The 18,509-nt window shown below is 41.1% G+C and overlaps 2 protein-coding genes and 1 pseudogene across 2 annotated transcripts; 1 reads left to right on the top strand and 2 right to left on the bottom strand.

The window, feature by feature from the left end:
• On the top strand, nucleotides 1–8,988 carry LOC115740114 (vacuolar sorting protein 39). The gene is made up of 12 exons (XM_030673493.2): nucleotides 1–622; nucleotides 984–1,195; nucleotides 2,725–2,856; nucleotides 2,953–3,096; nucleotides 3,207–3,319; nucleotides 3,614–4,049; nucleotides 4,917–5,246; nucleotides 5,400–5,621; nucleotides 5,873–6,115; nucleotides 7,386–7,838; nucleotides 7,984–8,082; nucleotides 8,366–8,988. Exons 1-12 carry the CDS (start codon nucleotides 10–12, stop codon nucleotides 8,564–8,566), a joined length of 3,198 nt encoding a protein of 1,065 aa, XP_030529353.2. The 5' UTR covers nucleotides 1–9; the 3' UTR covers nucleotides 8,567–8,988.
• A 139-nt stretch (nucleotides 8,989–9,127) lies between these two features.
• LOC115740116 (protein N-lysine methyltransferase METTL21D) lies at nucleotides 9,128–10,292 on the bottom strand. Its single transcript, XM_030673496.2, has 2 exons — nucleotides 9,283–10,292; nucleotides 9,128–9,238 (listed from the first exon to the last, which is right to left on the bottom strand). The coding sequence occupies exon 1, from the start codon at nucleotides 10,176–10,178 to the stop codon at nucleotides 9,297–9,299; it is 882 nt and encodes a 293-aa protein (XP_030529356.1). The 5' UTR covers nucleotides 10,179–10,292; the 3' UTR covers nucleotides 9,128–9,238; nucleotides 9,283–9,296.
• Nucleotides 10,293–11,346: 1,054 nt separating this feature from the next.
• On the bottom strand, nucleotides 11,347–16,880 carry LOC115740297 (annotated as a pseudogene).
• Nucleotides 16,881–18,509: the final 1,629 nt, after the last annotated feature.

Below are 18,509 nucleotides of genomic sequence, written 5' to 3'. Positions count from 1 at the left end.
AGCTCAGTAATGATTGATCTTCTTCTCTCCTTATTCTCCTCGTCCCAATCCCGATCGGTCATTCCATCACCTTCTCCCTTTCTCATCACTGTCAACAACTCCCGTCTCCATTCTCCTCATGAACCTCTGATAGCGAGAGAGAGAGAGAGAGGAGACGCTCTCGGAGGCATTCCTTCGGCCATGGTTCACAGCGCCTACGACTCCTTCGAGCTCCTCGCGGATTGCCCCGCCAAAATCGAGGCTGTCGAGTCCTACGCCTCCAAGATTTTCCTCGGCTGCTCCGACGGATCCCTCCGCATCTACGGCCCCGATCCCTCCTCCCCCACGCCGTCCGACCGCTCTCCCACGTCCGACTCCCGCTCGGAGCTCCGGAAGGAGCCTTACGTGCTGCAGCGGAATGTCGCGGGCTTCACGAAGCGCCCCTTCCTGTCCATGGAGGCGTTGGCCTCGAGGGAGCTGCTCATGACGTTGTCCGAGTCGATCGCGTTTCACAGGCTCCCCAATTTGGAGACTGTCGCGGTCCTCACGAAGGCGCGAGGTGCCAATGTGTGCTCGTGGGACGAGAGGAGAGGGTTCCTCTGCTTCGCCAGGCAAAAGAGGGTCTGTATTTTCCGGCACGATGGTAATTCTATTCAGTTTTTTCCGATTTCCTATTGTTTTTTACGTTCCTGATTTTGAGTCTCGGTCTAATTGATTACCTCTAATTCATTGATGATTCGGAATTGCTGTTGTAGAATGAGAGTTTCAGTATTTATTAACATACTTGAAGCTCCAGTAGTGGGAAAAGTGGTGCTGTGTTACATATAATATTTCTGAGACTAGATCGACCTCTTTGGAAAAATTTGCCTCTTTACTCGTAGAGAAAAATATGTGGCTGGAATACTGTTGCTTGATCGGTTTAGAGAAAGAATTCTGGAGCTTTGTCGAATTGCAGCTGTTTCTTCCTCCATTTTTGTGGTGATTTTGCTTTCATTATGATGTAGGGGGAAGGGGCTTTGTGGAGGTGAAAGAGTTTGGGGTGCCTGATACTGTGAAGTCAATGTCGTGGTGTGGTGAGAACATATGTTTGGGAATCAGGAGAGAGTACATGATCATGAATGCTACAAATGGTGCACTGTCTGAAGTATTTCCTTGTGGCAGGCTCGCGCCACCTCTGGTGGTGCCCCTTCCTTCTGGGGAACTCATCCTTGGGAAGGTATTCTGTTCCTTAGACCTTTACGATTCACTGTTTCTTATCTCCTATTCTGAAGCCTAGTTACATTTAGACCTAGATGCTTGTGAAGATGGAGTCACAATGTTTATTGATTAAGCATGAGGACTGCTGGCTAGTCTTTTCATGGTGTAATGTGCAATCCTTGTTCCTTCCAATTAGGAACTGGTCTTGGTTATTTTGTGTAGCTTGTCATCTATTCCACCAACAGAGTTTGACTTGGGTGGCCCTTTGTTAATGGCTATATGTCCACTATAGTGCTCAACACGAGTGGCAATTTTTAATGGCCAGGTCATGGTTCCCGCATGTTATGTACCATGTTTGGGTGTGGAAGTATTTCAGGAAATGTGGACACTCTGTGCTGTGTGGCCAGTACAAATCAGTATGCTTCTTTGTGTGGTTTGAATGCATTGTGTAGCTGAAATACTGACTTCATGAGACTATTAAGGTGTACTTCTTGAAACAACTATTACTGTTCAAGTCTTATTCCCCTAACTGGGTCGGTTTAAGGAAATTTTTTACACCATTATGCTCTATCACGTACCAGGTCCTCTATAAGATCAAATAGTCAAGATATTTCTTTTCAATTTTTATCTTCTCCTCTAGGTCCTTTAAGTTTTCCCCTACCCCTTCCATTCTATAATCACATGTTCCCACAGGAGCAATTTGTGGCCATTGTGTTTGTACCACTTTTCCAAGAAAACCACCTCAAAGCAAAGGCCCTCAAGTATAAGAATTTCCTCCAGTGGTCAAGGTCTGATGAAACTTTTCTTAGATTACATTGTAGCTTTTATATGAACATGTTAAGCAGTCTATGATATCCTAAGAGCATTTAATCCATATGCATCAACTGTTACAGCAGAACTGAAGTTAGATATTGTAAGAAATGCTTACCCTCTATTTAAACATGAGAGGCTATATCATTCTGCCGAGGCAATAATTCTGACATTTGCTCAGTGCCATAGCAGAGAATAGTTTTGCATCAAAAGAAGAATCTTTGCAACTTGGCTTAGCTGCAGGATTTAGCTTGAAGAACAAACACGCATGAACGCTTAAGGGAGACCCCAAGATATTTTTTCTGATACCGCTATACAATTACAACCCATCTTTGCTCTGCCATAAGTGCCTCCACATTCTGCTGAGTGGGATTGGACAATGAATTTGAGTCTATATTGTCATGTATCTGAAACAGAAAACTATTTCTCCATGGCCAAGGACCTTAGAACTTGGCAGAAGCTGACTAAAGAAAAATGAGGAGAATGTAAATCCTGTTGTTGAACTAAATTGTCATATGTTTAGGTGTTTCTTGTATCCTGAAGATGAAATTAAATTCATATTTTCTTCGGGTGCCTGCACAATATGCTTGACCTTGTTTGCCATTCCGTTTGATGCATTTAACTTGAGCTATCCCAATGAACTTTGTAGCCAATTTGTGTTGAGTAATCAAGACTAATCCTTCTCTGGATTACATGGTGGTATTTTCAAACACTTCAATGAGTTTCTGCCATGTTTAGGACAATATTGGAGTTTTTGTGGACCAAACTGGGAAGTTACTGCCGGAAGGTAGGATATGTTGGTCAGAGGCTCCTCAAGAAGTTGTCATTCAGAAGCCATATGCAATAGGTTTATTACCAAGATATGTTGAGGTAAGCTGATAATTGTCTTACTAGTTTATTTCTCTGTTTATTCTTTTTGCGTGCTAAGCTTCTTCCTGTCACATTCTTCATGTTGGTGCACTTCAGATTCGCTCTCTTCGAGTTCCTTATCCATTGATTCAGACTGTTGTTCTCCGCAATGTTCGTCATCTTGCCCAAAGTAGCAGTGCAATAGTTGTTGCCCAAGATAATTCCGTCTACGGGTTCTTTCCTGTTCCTGTTGGTGCACAGGTACTCATGGGGCATGATAATGAAAATTGATTGTTTCTAAGACGAATTTTTTGTTTCTTCTTATATTTTCCTTTTGTTATACTTTTTCTTAATTTACGTGCGTAATGCAGATTGTGCAGTTAACGGCGTCTGGCAATTTTGAGGAAGCCTTGGCTTTGTGCAAGATGCTTCCACCAGAAGATTCAAACCTTCGAGCTGCAAAAGAGGGGTCAATTCATATAAGGTAGATTTCCCTGACAATCTATACCCAGGATAATAATAAAGTAACTTATTTCCCCTACTATCAAATTTCCATGGAAGGAGAGACAGATCGGTATTTAAGCTCTGTGCATGAGGTTTCATGTTACTGGATTAAGTAAATTACCTCACCTTGCGTCCATGCATCACGGGGACATTATTGCTTCAGAACTTTGTCCAAACGTGAAGCCTATTGTGGAAGTGATTTCCATCCCTCCGTTGACTATCTCGTTACAGTAAATTGCTCATCACACCACTGATCTTCCTGAACCTGTTACAGGTATGCACACTATCTTTTTGAAATTGGAAGCTATGAGGAGGCAATGGAGCATTTCTTGGCTTCTCAAGTGGATATAACTCATGTGCTTTCTCTATATCCATCCATAATTCTTCCAAAAACGGCTTTGGTTCCTGAGCCAGAGAAATTGATGGACATTTCTTGGGACACTTCATACCTATCTAGAGGTTCCTCTGGTTTGTCAGATGATATGGAATCGTCACCCCCAGCACATTCACAGGAATTCGATGAGCATTCAGCACTTGAGTCCAAAAAAATGAGCCATAATACTCTCATGGCTCTTATCAAATTTTTGCAGAAGAAGAGACACAGTATAATAGAGAAGGCCACAACTGAGGGCACAGAAGAGGTGGTTTTAGATGCTGTTGGTGATAGTATCCCCTCATATGATATCAGTCGATTTAAAAGGACTAACAAGGTACTTGCATTACCTGAACGTCCTGATATATTGGCTAAAATCTGATGATACATGGATTGGTTAAATTTTATGTCAGCCATGACTATGGCCAAATGAATTTAATTTGATGTTAACTCTATGCCTAAATTATGCTTTAAGAAATATTTGAAAAGTGGTACATTTGTTGAACCCCATCAAATAGGGAAACTGGGATTACTCATGTTTATGGTTATGGTAAGCAAAGGCATCTCATAGCACGCGATGTTCCTCTAGAAATGAGGTTTCGGTTACAAGTAATCTTCATTGTCCAGTGTATAGTTTTCTTCAAATCAGGTACATGTATAAACAAACTGGCTAAAATATCTTATATTCGAATTTATTGACCATGTTGTGCTACTAGTGACAATTTCTTTCGGTAAATTCTGTCATTCTACGCTATCACATTATTTTCTATTTGATCGAGTGCAATCCAATCTAATGCATAGATGCTTGAAGTTGAGGGCACTAATATTACTGCATGCATGCTTCCGAACTTTTTCTGTGGTAAAGTTGGGGTGATTGATTGTGAATTAAATGCTTTTTGTTGGGTCCATAATTTGTCCTGTTGGATATGTATGTTTAATTATTTGAGGTGCATTGGGTACCTACTGTCATGCAATGTAATGCAATGCATGTCAAAATGCAATTATAGAATGTTTACAGTTCAGAGATTCTTGCTCATGTGTCAACATCAATACACTTGACCAGACACATTGCAATATACAGGCGATGGCATGAATGATTTTCCATGGGGACATGACAAACTAATTGAATTAAGGCTGTCTTCTCTTGTGTCAATGGATTTTTAATCATTGTAGTGTCATGTCTAGTTTTGCTTTTGCTCCTCAGGAACGTGCCAGCATCGCCATTAGTTCAGTTGCAAGGGACATGGCAACTATATTGGACACAACACTTCTCCAAGCTTTGCTTCTCACTGGACAGTCTTCCGCTGCTGTTGAATTACTGAAAGGCCTTAACTATTGTGATGTGAAAATATGTGAGGAGATTCTTCAGAACAGTAGTCATTATGCGGCTTTGCTAGAGCTTTACAAAAGCAATTCAATGAATCGTGAAGCTCTAAAGCTTCTCCATCACTTAGTGGAGGAGTCAAAATCAAATGAATCAAAAGCTGTTCTGACTCAAAACTTCAAGCCGGAGATGATAATTGAATATCTTAAGGTACGTTATTTGGTGCTAATGATATGGTTGTGGCATCCAGTGAACTTGAGGTCTTTGGCGAGTTAGCTATGATCACCACAGGATGCAATTTCTACCATAACAAAGAGGGTTATATTCTTTTGAGTTTGACCATCGATTGCTTATCTTGTGCAGCCTCTCTGTGGAACTGACCCTATGCTTGTCTTGGAGTTTGCAATGCTTGTTCTTGAAAGCTGTCCGACACAAACTATTGATCTCTTTTTGTCTGGGAATATTCCGGCAGATTTGGTCAACTCTTATTTGAAGCAGCATGCGCCAAACATGCAGGCCACATACTTGGAACTTATGCTTGCGATGAATGAGAATGGAATCTCAGGAAATTTGCAAAATGAAATGGTGAATTTTTTTTTCATTTTTTAATTATTGCTGGTAAACTATAATTATGCCTTGATGCCGTTACAGCATTTTATGACAGTAGTTTTTATGTTAACGTGGTACTTTTTTCCTTGGATTCGTACTGTTTCCATTTGAAAATGAAGAGACTGCAGTTTCTATTGTCAGCAACTGTTGCCAATCAGTAAATATTTTAGCATAATTGTTTGCATTCTAACCTACCTTAACTAAAATGTCTCTTTGAATTGATGCAGGTGCAAATCTATCTGGGTGAGGTCCTTGAATGGTATGGAGATCTTAGTGCTCAACAGAAATGGGATGAGAAAGTCTATACTCCAACAAGGAAGAAGTTATTGTCTGCATTAGAAAGTATCTCGGGTTACAGTCCAGAGGCTCTGTTGAAACGTCTTCCAACAGATGCCTTGTATGAAGAGCGTGCAATTTTATTGGGAAAAATGAACCAACATGAGCTCGCCTTGTCTCTCTATGTTCATAAGGTACTTTTTCCAAGGGATACTATATTTTTAGCCTCTTACATTGTTATCCAGTGAATTCCAAAGGTGCCACTTGAAGTGACTTGATTGTGAATTAATATGTCGCAAATGATTGTTGCTTTCCTCAACTAAGAATTAGCATTTGCACTTCATTCACAAATCATGGAACCTACAGATTTGCTTGAAGACTGATGTGAGATTTTTAACCTATGGAATTGCTGTAATTCGTCCATATCTTCTCAAGATTTGCAATCAAACGAACGCCATTCTTATCATTCCAAGTTCACTCCAATTTTGGTTTTCTCATTGATATCAACATCTTCATTTACCTGTGCAGCATTTAAACAGTAAGTGCACAATTTCTCGTGGGAATTTATCCTGGAGTCCATTAACTTGAGAGTATCTACAAGGCTTCGAGACTCATAAACTTATTTAAGCTGGGTTTTTGAGCATTCACTTGTATCAATATTAAGCTACAAATTAACCTGTGTGAGGTCTCCAATAGTTTCTTTATTTATGGAAAGGAGATGCTGGAGTGAAAGCAGTAAAGACGTAGTTGAGTTGGCGTAACAATGAAGCAAGGTCATTTATTGATGGTTGATGCAAGATTAGATAACTCCTTTGGCCAAAAAGAGACAGGCAACTCATAATAAATGTTTTAACAAACCTCAATGATATGTTTTGTTCTTCACGACAATTCTCTGCCATAAAATGTAACTGAATCTCATTAACTTTTGGGGGCAGGGCATTTGTTGGAAAGTTGGATGACATTGCAACTAACTCATGGGTCGGGTGTTATTTGAAGTTAACTGCACATGAAGATCAAGAAAAAATATGGTTGAGAAAATGGTGTTCAGCCAAGATCAAGGCTGAGGCTGAACTTAAATTCAGTTGTGGTGTTACTGGGATTGCTATACCTGTTTCCAGGCCAAAGTTATGGCCCATCTTTCTGATCGTTTAGAGTCCTCCATTTTTGGTCTTGATTTCTCTTTGTTTCCACCTGTCATCTCCCATAGTTGGTTTTTTCATCCTAATCATACGGGCTACTGGTTGGCGACAATGCTAAAGTTAGTAGCAGCTGGCAGTAGCTCTCCACAAGTTCCAGACTGTTATCTCCCCCTGGAACCTAGGAGTATGGTTTCCTGATATTTACCACAAAGCTTAGCAATGGCATACATTTGTTTATGAACCTAGGAGTATGATTTTTCTTTATTTAATCATTTTATACCTGTGGGTGTTTGGAGTGCTAATTATTTCTCTGCCCTTTTCATAGCTTCATGTGGCTGATCTGGCACTGTCTTATTGCGACCGTGTATACGAAAGTACGGTTCATCAGCCATCTGCAAAATCCCCAGGCAATATATATCTTACCCTTATGCAAATATACCTCAATCCTCGAAGAACAACAAGAAATTTTGAAAGGCGAATCAACAATTTAGTATCATCTCAAAGCACGAGCATTCCGAAGGTTAGTTCTGCGGCTTCTGCTAGGTCAAAGGGAAGTCGGTCCTCTAAGAAAATTGCTGCAATAGAGGGTGCGGAAGATATGAGAGTAAGTCCCAGCAATACTGACAGTGGCAGGAGTGATGGTGATGCAGATGAGTCTAGTGAAGAAGGAGCTTCCACTATAATGCTTGATGAGGTCCTTGATCTGTTGAGCCGAAGGTGGGAAAGAATCAATGGAGCACAGGCCCTTAGAATTTTACCAAGAGAAACTAAGCTGCAGGTATATAGTCGGCTGACGCAGGAATCAGACATCAGTAGTTTTAATGATTGAATATTTCTTCTCTAGAATCCTCTTGCATATGTTTCTCTGGGTCGCCATTATATTTACTTCGAGCTCTCATAGCAGATGTATTCAATTTGTGCAGGATTTGCTTCCGTTTCTCGGTCCCCTTGTTAGGAAGTCCAGTGAAGCATACAGGAGCTACTCGGTGATCAAGAGTTTGAGGCAGAGTGAAAACCTTCAGGTACATTTTTTTCCAACCTTGAATTGATGGATTTCTTTCGGCATTTGTCTTTTGATTTTTATTTTTTAAGAGTGACTATCGTTCTTCTCTGTGAAAAAGGTCCTGCTTCACAATCTTACGTGGATTCTTGTCTTTCATTTTTTTTTTTTTTCATTTGTCCTTTTGTATTTCTCCTCACTAGCACTTCTCTGCTAATTGCTAATATGTTTGAAAGGAATGTGATGAAGAACTTGCTCAATGCACCATGTCCCTTGGGTTGTGATAAACTTGCTTATGGAAACAGGTGAAAGATGAACTTTATACCCAAAGGAAAGCGGTCGTGAAGATAACTAGTGAAAGTACGTGCTCTCTTTGCAACAAAAAGATAGGGACGAGCGTATTTGCAGTGTATCCAAATGGAAAGACGCTCGTCCATTTTGTTTGCTTTAGGGACTCTCAGAACATGAAAGCTGTAGCTAAGGGCTCACCCTTAAGGAAGAGATGACTTTCTTGCTCTGCACACTATGTCAGCAGTTCTGTTGTTGTCAGGCAGCTGAATCGCTGAGGATGTTGCAACTCCACTCCACTGGCAAATGAGAGTTACTTATACATATTGGGCATCGATTTTGCAGCAGAGAATTGTAAGATGGAAAAGAACGGCAATGAGACAGCGCCCTGACGATTTCTGCCCTTGAAGGGAGACCTTTTTGTAGATGGGGTTGTATATTTTATGCTTGTGATGTCTCTTTTCCTTGTCGCCCCCTCCTCTGGTGGGTGTTTTATGTTATTGTATCATTCCCTTGTGCCTATGTAGGTGTGGAATTTCTGAAGGGTTTGAGGTTTTATGTTTCGATTGGAGCTTTACTTGTAAGTAAAGAAATGTCATCCAGAACAATGTTCATCATATATCTATTGAGTTCTCTGAAAGACCAAATGTGATTAATTTCAGTCAAGTAATTCTTTTAGGGAGGCCGCATCTCAATGTTCTAACGTCACGAAGCCAATAGATTGCAAAACCCAATTGGCGATCATCTTGAGAATGTTCATGAAAACCGATCATAGTTGCGGTTGAGCCATCAATCCTCAATGTAAAATTGAAAATGTGAAGTCTGGCGTGCTTAGAAAAAAGTAACAGTGAAAGGCGATGGCATTCGTCTTTGCAATGCTCTCTTCCGGTGTCAACAGTCAATCTCATATGGAATGCTTAGTTAAATCGGAAGAGTCAACAATCAATCTCATACCGAATGCTTAGTTAAATCGGAAGAGACGGTGTCCGATGGAGTCGCGCATTTCGCAGCCCTTTTCCTCTTCCAGTCGAAACGGTAGACGACCACTCCGATCCTCGACCCGCCACGCGGCTCATCCATGTGTATCACCTCCACGTCAAACGCTTTCCTTGCCTTCCTGAAGAAGGCCGAGTCCTTCTTCCACCTCCTCAGGTGAGCCATCACGAACACCATCTCCTCCCTCCTGTCGCTCCCTTCGAACAGCCATCGCAGTGTCTCCACCAGAGGGTCGTACAGGTGATCGTAGTACACCACGTCCGAGGCCAGGATCACGTCGTACTCCTCCCCCAGAGCCCTGACGTCCTCCGCCTTCCCCCACCTGAGCGCCGCCACGCGGACCGCCCCTCCTCCGCCTGAGCCCGCCGCCAGGGCCGCCGCGTTCGCGTCGACGCTGAACTGGAGGTTGGGGACCACGTGCGGGAGGTCGGTGACGGTGACATCGGCGCCGAGGGCGACAGCGGCGGCGATCCCGACGAGGCCGGTGCCGGAGCCGAGCTCGAGGATGCTGAGCCGCCGTTGGCCAGGGCAGCGGCGGTCGGCAAGGATCGGGGAGAGGGGGCCCGCGGCGGGGTCGGAAATGTGGGAGTCGAGGAGGTTGAGGAGAGTGGTAGCGGCCGGCCAGAGCTGGAAGGAGAGGCCCTGCGAAGGAAGCTGGCGGATGGCGATGGTGGCGTTGACTGACCGGAGGTGGTGATGCTCCAGTTGGTTGGGTTGGGCGGGATTGCCTTCTTCTCCGTCGCCGTCGTCTTCCGGTGGAGGTAAGAGGATTGCGAGAGGGTCGATATTGTCGTCCTCATCGTCGTCGTGAGCAGCCACTTCGTCGCTGTTCATTGATGCCGGCCGCGAGAAAGTTGGGTGCGCTTAAGCTTGAGTTTAGTTGAACGTTGGACGTTGCTAAAGTAATTGCTAGGGCTTCTCCAAGTACACTTCCCCAGTTTTTGCTCAATTTTTTTTTTTTTGTTAATATCACGAAAAAGCCCAAACTGATGTACTTATGATAAATTTACTCAAATTATTTTTTATCATAAAAAATTTCAAACTGATACATTTGTGACAAATTTATTTTAAATCGGTACACTTGTGACAAATTTACCCTATGTTATTTTTCTTTAAATTTAACCGTCAAATTGCTAAGTTAGATGGCATGTGGCGGTTCATGGGTGTGCTAGTTTGAAATTTTTACCTTCCGCTTGTCACAGATTTATCAATTTAAGGTTTTTCGTAATATTAATCCAATTTAATGGAGGATAAATTTATCACAGATATACCAACTTAGGGTTTTTCTTTGTCAAAAAAATAGTTTTGAGTAAATTTATCATAAGTATATCAATTTGAGTTTTTTCGTGGTTAAAAAAATAGTTTATATTTTCTGTAACAACTAGCCTTATATATATTAGGAATTAACCTGTAAGTTGTTGCATGTGTAGTCGCGAGTTTTCAAGTGCGGTTTCTCTATCTTGCAAAGTACTACTAATTTTTATTTTCCAAGGAGTTTTATATGAATGATCTCTGGCGAGCTCGGCCGACACCCCCTCTTTTTGGTTCTAATTTGTCAAGTTCTAAGACTGCGTTTGGTTTGGTTTTAAAAATTGGTTTTGAAAAAATGCAAAAGCGTTTAAGGAGCTTTGGAGAAATTCAAATGGCGTTCGGTTAAAAAAAAATCGTTTGAAAAGCAACTTTAAGTTAAATAGTGTTTGGCCAAAAAAAAATTGCAAAGGAATTTGGCTGCAAGAGCTCTTTTTTCTTAAAAAAAATCAAGCCCTTCGTTGGAGCCAGCAAAAGGCTCAGGCCATTGGCCGAGGTCTCTTGACGAGGGTCGCGCGACCCCAAGTGACAATCGTCCGAGTCGTACGACCTCGCCAGCCATATTTGGCCTTGTCAACTTTCTCCCACCGCCCTCGCTCAGGAAGATGAACAGTAGATATAGAATTTTACTTCAAAGGGGTAATTGGATTTTTAATAAGATTTTGATAGCAAAATATACAACTAATTATTTTCATTAATTGGAGCCTTTAACATTTGCTAAAAGCTCAATATTGGTCCCTACCAGTATAAACCGGTATGTTGTTCTTTCCCAATTTGTTAAACATTCAAAAACACCACTTGATAGCAATCCATTGACAGCGTCTTGACAAGCCGAGTCAATTTCCTCCATACCATCAAATAAAGTCCGCCCATATATGTCAGAATTTGAAACTTGATGATGTTCCAAAAATGCTCGAAAAATGATTTTGAGGTGGTAGAATGTTTCTTGTTTGACATTGAACTCTTATACTACATACCGATTATCTTAGATATGGCAAATCCAATTATTGCTAAGCAAGAGGCTTTCCTTTCTTTCCTTTTTTTTCGGCTAAATCAACACCTAGAACGGGGGTGGGGAAGCCCGTTAACAAATAATCAAGAGCAGTGAAGTAAACAAGCAACGAAGTCTGGACCGTTTGAGTAAGCTGCGTATAATTTTGAAATTAATGTATCAAAAGTTCATACTACAAGCATAACCACTGGTTTAGCAAACAGATTGACCATTGCGGCAAGTTGATGTCCTCTTTGCCAATTACAACATAGATATGCAAAAATAGCAATGACCACAATCAACTAATACACAATGTACCTAGAGTATACCTCTCAGAACCATGTATTGTTCCCCTATGCTGAGGACCTGCATGAGGATAACTCAACTTGCAAGATAGAAAGGAGGGCAATTTGTCCACAGCAAGATTTATTTTTTGTGGTCGCCTGTTCAATTATTGGACATAACAATATAGAGGGATAATTTTTCACCCACTAAGGTTGGTGCTGTTTGAGGAGAAGTGGTGATGATGTAGGAACCTAATGTCCCAAACTTGGGTTTCTAGAAATTCATGACCGACCTCCTTCCCAAAGAACAAATTTCACACAAGAGACTGGTTTAAGACTTATTAATCAAGATCTAGTTCAGTGGCATTCGTGCGAAACTAAAGATTTACAGCAGCGAACATTTGTAGGAAAACATAATCTTTCTGATTTCTGTCGTTAATCTGCAGAGACACTGTAATGAAGGAAATGCAGTTGATAATAACCAGCATGAACTGTACTCATGCAGTTCTTTCTCACTGTAAAGAAAAGATGGGGCATGTTACGCCATATACATTGGGAGCACTTGGGGCTTTCTATGGGACCTGTTGACTTAATGGACTATTTGTATGTGCGCCTCTGGATGACAAAGTAAAATATTATACAGATCAGTCAAAAGCAATAATTGAGCTTAGAAAGGTGAAATCAGCGTACTTCGCAAACCGTAGAAATTCATCAGGTAGAACATCTTGAGGTACTAATTCCTGCATAAGTCCCACGAGATCTATTAGAGGTACAATTCACGCAACAGCAACTTGAGAACTTTTACATGGTACTATTTTACGTATTAAAGGCAAGTGTCATCTGTTACATCTTTTATCAGTATATGAAAATATGAATCAGAACAGGTTCATAACCATGAAGGTCCTGTAAGGAGTTGCATTTGATAGAACAATGGAAGAATGCATGACTGTACCATCAGCCAGCCGCACCTAATTATAGTAGTCATGTATGCAATGTGAGAATAATTCTCTGAAGAGCCCAAATTTGGTTCCTAAGGAGCTTCACGTTTTGAAGCTTACACCCTTCACTCTGCCATACTCATCAAGCATCAGCTGAGAAACCTAAACAACGATGTTTGCACAATAGCATATCAAAAATAGAACGAGAGAAGTCTGATACAAGGACAAGCATCCACAAGTACAAAAAAATAGTCCTGCCTACATGGCAGGACTTACAAGGGGCTTGAGGAAGTTCAGAAAAACCTGTTGGTGCGATTCAAGACAATATGAATGAAACACCTCAGAAATAAAAATGAAAATAATAACCAATCAGAGCATAAGTAGATCTCTTAATGCTATGTCGTGTGCCAGATTAAAGGGACATTATGTGGTTCCAAAATCAGCAAGAGAAACTATGACCCAGTAAGGCACAACAGACAATACATCTGCATTCGTCATGATCAAAGCTCCAGCTTCGTTTGTGGCGTTACTAATAGCCAAGGACACTGAACCCATCCCCACCTTTAACATACCTGCAAGCAGGAAAGACCAAGAACTATTCTAAGAAAGCTTAAAATTGTATTAATTTATTTATTAATTTATTTAACATTCTCTAATCATCTCAATGAAACTCTAAACCACCCTTCCAAACCAGGCATAAGATAAAACCAGATAGCACGGACGAAAACTATCCACAATGAGGAATCAACTCGTAAATCTGTACTTCCAGGTACATTAAGCATGTTACAAAATGTTCAAAGCAGAATTTAGCCTTATACCAAGCTGGAAAAGTAAAATGTGGGGACATGCCAAAAATGTGTTAACTTCTTGGACTCAACTCTCGAGCATGAGTAAAGGAGCTGCTACTTTTTCACTGCCAGTTTGTTGCTCTATTGGACTTCCCCAGAAGTCTGTGACAAACCTAATTATAATTTGGTCTATGAAGCTTGGCATAATTAATTCATCCATGGAAAAGAGGATGCATTTGTGTGCTCTTACTCAACAATACAGAATGGAGTTGCCAACAGAAAATGGAGAGCTGTATAGACTTTTAGTTATCTAATGCTCCTTTCACAAGCAGCAAGCTCGCAGTTTGCCACGTCTATGTACTCCAGGAAATGTGACATAAACATTTACTCAAAGATGACTTTTGTGATCATTGACAGCTAATAATTACACACAAACTGAGCAAATGTTTTAGAAAGAGCGATACACTCATAACATGATGCAGCAACACGTATCCACTCCTTGGTGTATGAACACTCCCCTGCACATGTAGTTGTTGGGCCAGAAGATTACTAATGGTTCCAACTCATTCATGATATACAATTCTTACTCGAATTCTGAAAGTCCCCGATTCATGAAAAGCTAGAAACTACTTATGCGTACTCAGCTAGGTGAAAAAAAAAAAAACCTTGCCATTGACCCTATATGACAGCATCTGTTGCAAGGGTTGCCTTCAGAACGTCTGTCTGCACTAGTAACAAATAGTATCAACATCAGCTGCTGACAATCAAGCAAAGCAACTAGCTGCGCATCAAATATTTCTCCAAACATTTAATGGACGTACTATGCATCATAAGATGTTTGATAAGCTTCACCCTGCTTTTTATGATTCAGATCACATACCTCAAGAGAAGATCAAAACAGGATAAGGGAAAACTTTTACCCTTAACCAATCATTTCCCCATTGGGGAGGACATTATTGATAAGAATGTGTCCGCAAAAGTAGTCTCCTCTCAAATGAATCAATCATTTAATTAAAGAGATGTTTTCACTCTATGATTAAAAGTTATTGCTCTAACTTCTCCACCCGGAGTAAATAAAACATGAACAATGAACGGTTGATTTACAACCTCAAACCATTTACTCAAAACCTTCAATGCTGGCGAAAGTAAAAGTTAGACAAAGTTCTTGTCAAAGTCAGATGAAAACACATAAAAAGTCTTACGTCCCATTTTGGTTAAGCAAAACATGCATTATCAACACCAACAAAATCCGAATTCAACCTGCAGATGAGACGAAGAAGCCTTACACCATGTCATTTTGCCCGAGGTCGCGAGCTCGTTGTAGGCCCCTTCAGCGAATGAGGATGTCTCTCGGGAAGTTTCCGGAGGAGGTGAAACAAAAAGGGGATCCATAATTTTGCAGAAACTCTCAAGTTGATTTTCATATCTGTTCAAAATCCTCAAAATATCATGAAGACAACCTATCTAAGCAAAGGCAAAGTGCTCTTTTCGTTGAGATCAGTCGCAACACTCACATACCTATGTTCCTAGCAAATACTAGTGAATCCAATCGAGTAGATTGACATCAATTGCAGAAGTCTGCGTTGGCTTTTGATGGGCAGTTAAACAGTTAGCAGAGGATTCATTTATTGGCTCTAAAGTTCCTCTTTTCTTTTGCAATAACATGATATCATTCGAAATCCGCGTGTTTGACCTGATTTAAGAAGAAATGCTTTCAGTTTGCCCCAAGTCCCTAGAAGCAAGTCCATACAGTCGACGACGAGGATGTCGCCAAACCAAGTCCCTAGAAGCACAGTTGAGAGGTCAGGCCCTAGATAAGCCTCTGCGTCGCGTGTCGAGAAACTCCGAAATCTGCGCGTGATTAAGCTCCTTGTCAGGCCCCAGCAGCCGTAGCGTCCGTCGAGACACGGCGTGAACGACCACGGACTCCGCTTCAACAGCTTCAATCCGTGCCTTCCCAACTCCAATAATCCCTTCGAACGGCGAATGCACAAACATTTGATCAAAAAAACTCACGCACCGGATCGCGTAATCCATACTTCCATTTAGATTCTGAACGGCCGCGGAATCTAATCGGAGAAATTCGGAGGTAGTGCGAGGACCTACTTGATGACTGAAGGTCGGAGAAGGCTCTGGAGGTAGCTGCACCGGGAGAAATTGAAGCCAGGGACGAGCTCCTCCGCGACGGCGGCGGCCGCCGACGGTGGTGAAGCTCCTCCGCCAAAACCATACCCTGATACCAAAAAATCTAGTCGCGCGCCAAATTCTTTATACGAGGTTAGGTTCCATTTGAACTAAAAATCGCAGGATTTTTTTTTTTTTTTTTTTGGTGTCAGAACAAAAAATCGCAGGTTCGAACAAAAGAATTTTGGCTTAGAAATCATCAAGAACAAGAGCAGACCATGTTTCCAGCCATTCTACAATCTCTCGGAGCGGTCGGACGAGCGCGAGCCCTTTATCTCAAAAGCTTATGCGCCACTGTTCTATACGCAGTCCGTACATTCAACACGGACTTCCCAAATTTCGTGACACACCACGAAATCCTTACCACATATTACAATGAACGATCCAAAATAAGTCTATGGACAGAAATTTCTCGCACTTCGCTTGTTTGAAATGGCACAGCCTATCGTGGATGCTCAAAATAACAAGTCGGAGAATCATAGATTATGGAGACAGTCGAGGTGTCGTTTGAAATCTCTCCAAGAATTTCTTAAGGTGCGTGCAGTTTCTTCCTTTAAAGTGGTGTCCCACGTAAGAATCTCCGTTATTGATTTATAGACCGCATTGATAAAGAAAAAAAAAAACTCTCGTGATCACGGGTGTCCGCCATACTTGTAGAGGATTTCTATCTCCGATCGGCATATGCACTGTTCACATTCGGTGTCGTCGTAGTAGTCGATGTCACGCACCCATCCTCTCCTCTTACAGTGCTCGCTTTGCACCCGGCAATCGTAACGAGGAGGCTCTCCTCCGAAGATAGCCACGTTGTTCCACCACATGTCGCGCACAACGTCAAGGTATTTCTTGCGGCATTCCACTACTCGCCCGCTCGCGTAGACTTGTCTCAACAATCGGACTCCTTCCTTCTTTAACTCACCACCCTTGCAGACGAGGAGGAGCCCAACAGCATAGGAAGCTCCAACGTGCCCAATCTGTGCTGCCCTCTTCAGCAGCTCCATTCCTAGCTCAACCTTCACGAGGCTTACACACTCATACTGCAACATTCACGAATTGCAGATTATTAATTTTTAGCAAAGAACAAGATAATAGCGAATAAATTATAGAGATAAATCATGTAATTAAACACGTACTAGTCCTTGCGTGTACAAGGCCTCCGGATTATTGCATTTGATGCACCTCCGAATGAAGGCTTTGCCTTCTTCGGGATGCCACCATAGTATTTTTGAAATTTTGTCGAATGATATTTGTCGATAAACGTAATCTTCTTCACCTAATTTATTAAAGATTTTGCAACTGCGGGGACAAGAACAAAGCATCAGCATATCATCAAACATTCTCACGTTAGTATAACAATTTCAATGGTTCTTTGTACTTTGATAATTGACAATATATTACATCTTCTAAGGTCGGATTCCCCGGGGGACAAGATAATTATGAAAGCATAATTACGTTTCTACAGCTAAATCGAGTTTAAAAATCTTAGTTGCGGTAAATTCATCTATCTATTGATGATGGTTGATTGAATAAAATTACATCACAACAACACGATACAAAGCTGCTACGTACAACTAAATTAGTATTTCTTCGTTATGTAGAGTGCAGGATGAGTAAATTAGGAAAGGGTTAAGCGTTAAAAATATCAACTAACCAGGATTGTTAAAAAAAATCTGAATGAACCCCCGATTGTTAAATTCTCTACGATCATTAATCCTTTAATCAATTGACAATTAATCACACGTTAGAGAGTTAACTTTTCGAAGGGAAAGCTGAGTGTGATACCTTATTTTTGCATTGAAGAAATCGTCCATGGAGTTGGCGGCGACCGAAGCAAGAATTTCCACCACCATATCACGAGGAAGAACATCGAAGGCATCGATCTCCATAGCTCCCGGCAATGCTGATGCGACTTTATTTCGACCGTGAGAAGACCGGGTTTCTTTAATTTCAGTCTTCAATCGTACGAGGCAAAAGTCGAGGAAAATACACCAGTATTGATCTAGTGACAGAACAGAAGGAGAGGAAATTACTTGAAACTTGATGGATAACTGAAACGTGAATTACATTGTGTGTTTTTGAATCCTCGTACGATTGATTATATATAAGGGCAATCAGAATTGTCCCAAGTTGCATGTATCTGAAGTTGTCTGTTTCCGATTCTGATTAGGATACACGTCTATTGGCCGATCATCAAACCAGAGTCTACAAAAGGAAAGTGAATACACGAAGTGCTAACAAACTATAATTTCTTATTTTGCTTATTATTACTTTCTTTTCAAAATTAATTTTTTTTATTATCATAAAATTATCAAAAACTCTATATATGTGATTTTACAGATTAATACGTGAATATTTTGAAAGGTTTTGTTGTGTTTCGGGTCGAACAAAGCTCAAATGTAAGAACGCAAGATGTACCAAAATGTTAATGATAGAAGTCAAACTGAATAGGTCAGTCGTGGCGGATGTACTCAATCAACCAACAAACAAGTAAGATTGATCGGCTATGCTTGCTATTTCGAAATCGAAACTGTTTCCATTAATAAGTGAATCGTGCACTCCGTATGGATTCTTAATCTTAATGAATACTAAATTCTACCCGAGCTATGAAACACGAGGAATCAAGATTCCTCAAAATATATTTACAAGCAACTTTGATTTTTTGTCCTAACCCAAAC

This window comes from Rhodamnia argentea, chromosome 1, assembly GCF_020921035.1.
Source record: "Rhodamnia argentea isolate NSW1041297 chromosome 1, ASM2092103v1, whole genome shotgun sequence".
In the NCBI taxonomy this organism is placed as follows: Eukaryota; Viridiplantae; Streptophyta; class Magnoliopsida; order Myrtales; family Myrtaceae; genus Rhodamnia; species Rhodamnia argentea.
The sequence above is the reverse complement of the archived record's forward strand: the minus strand, read 5'-3'. Positions and strand labels throughout refer to the sequence as shown.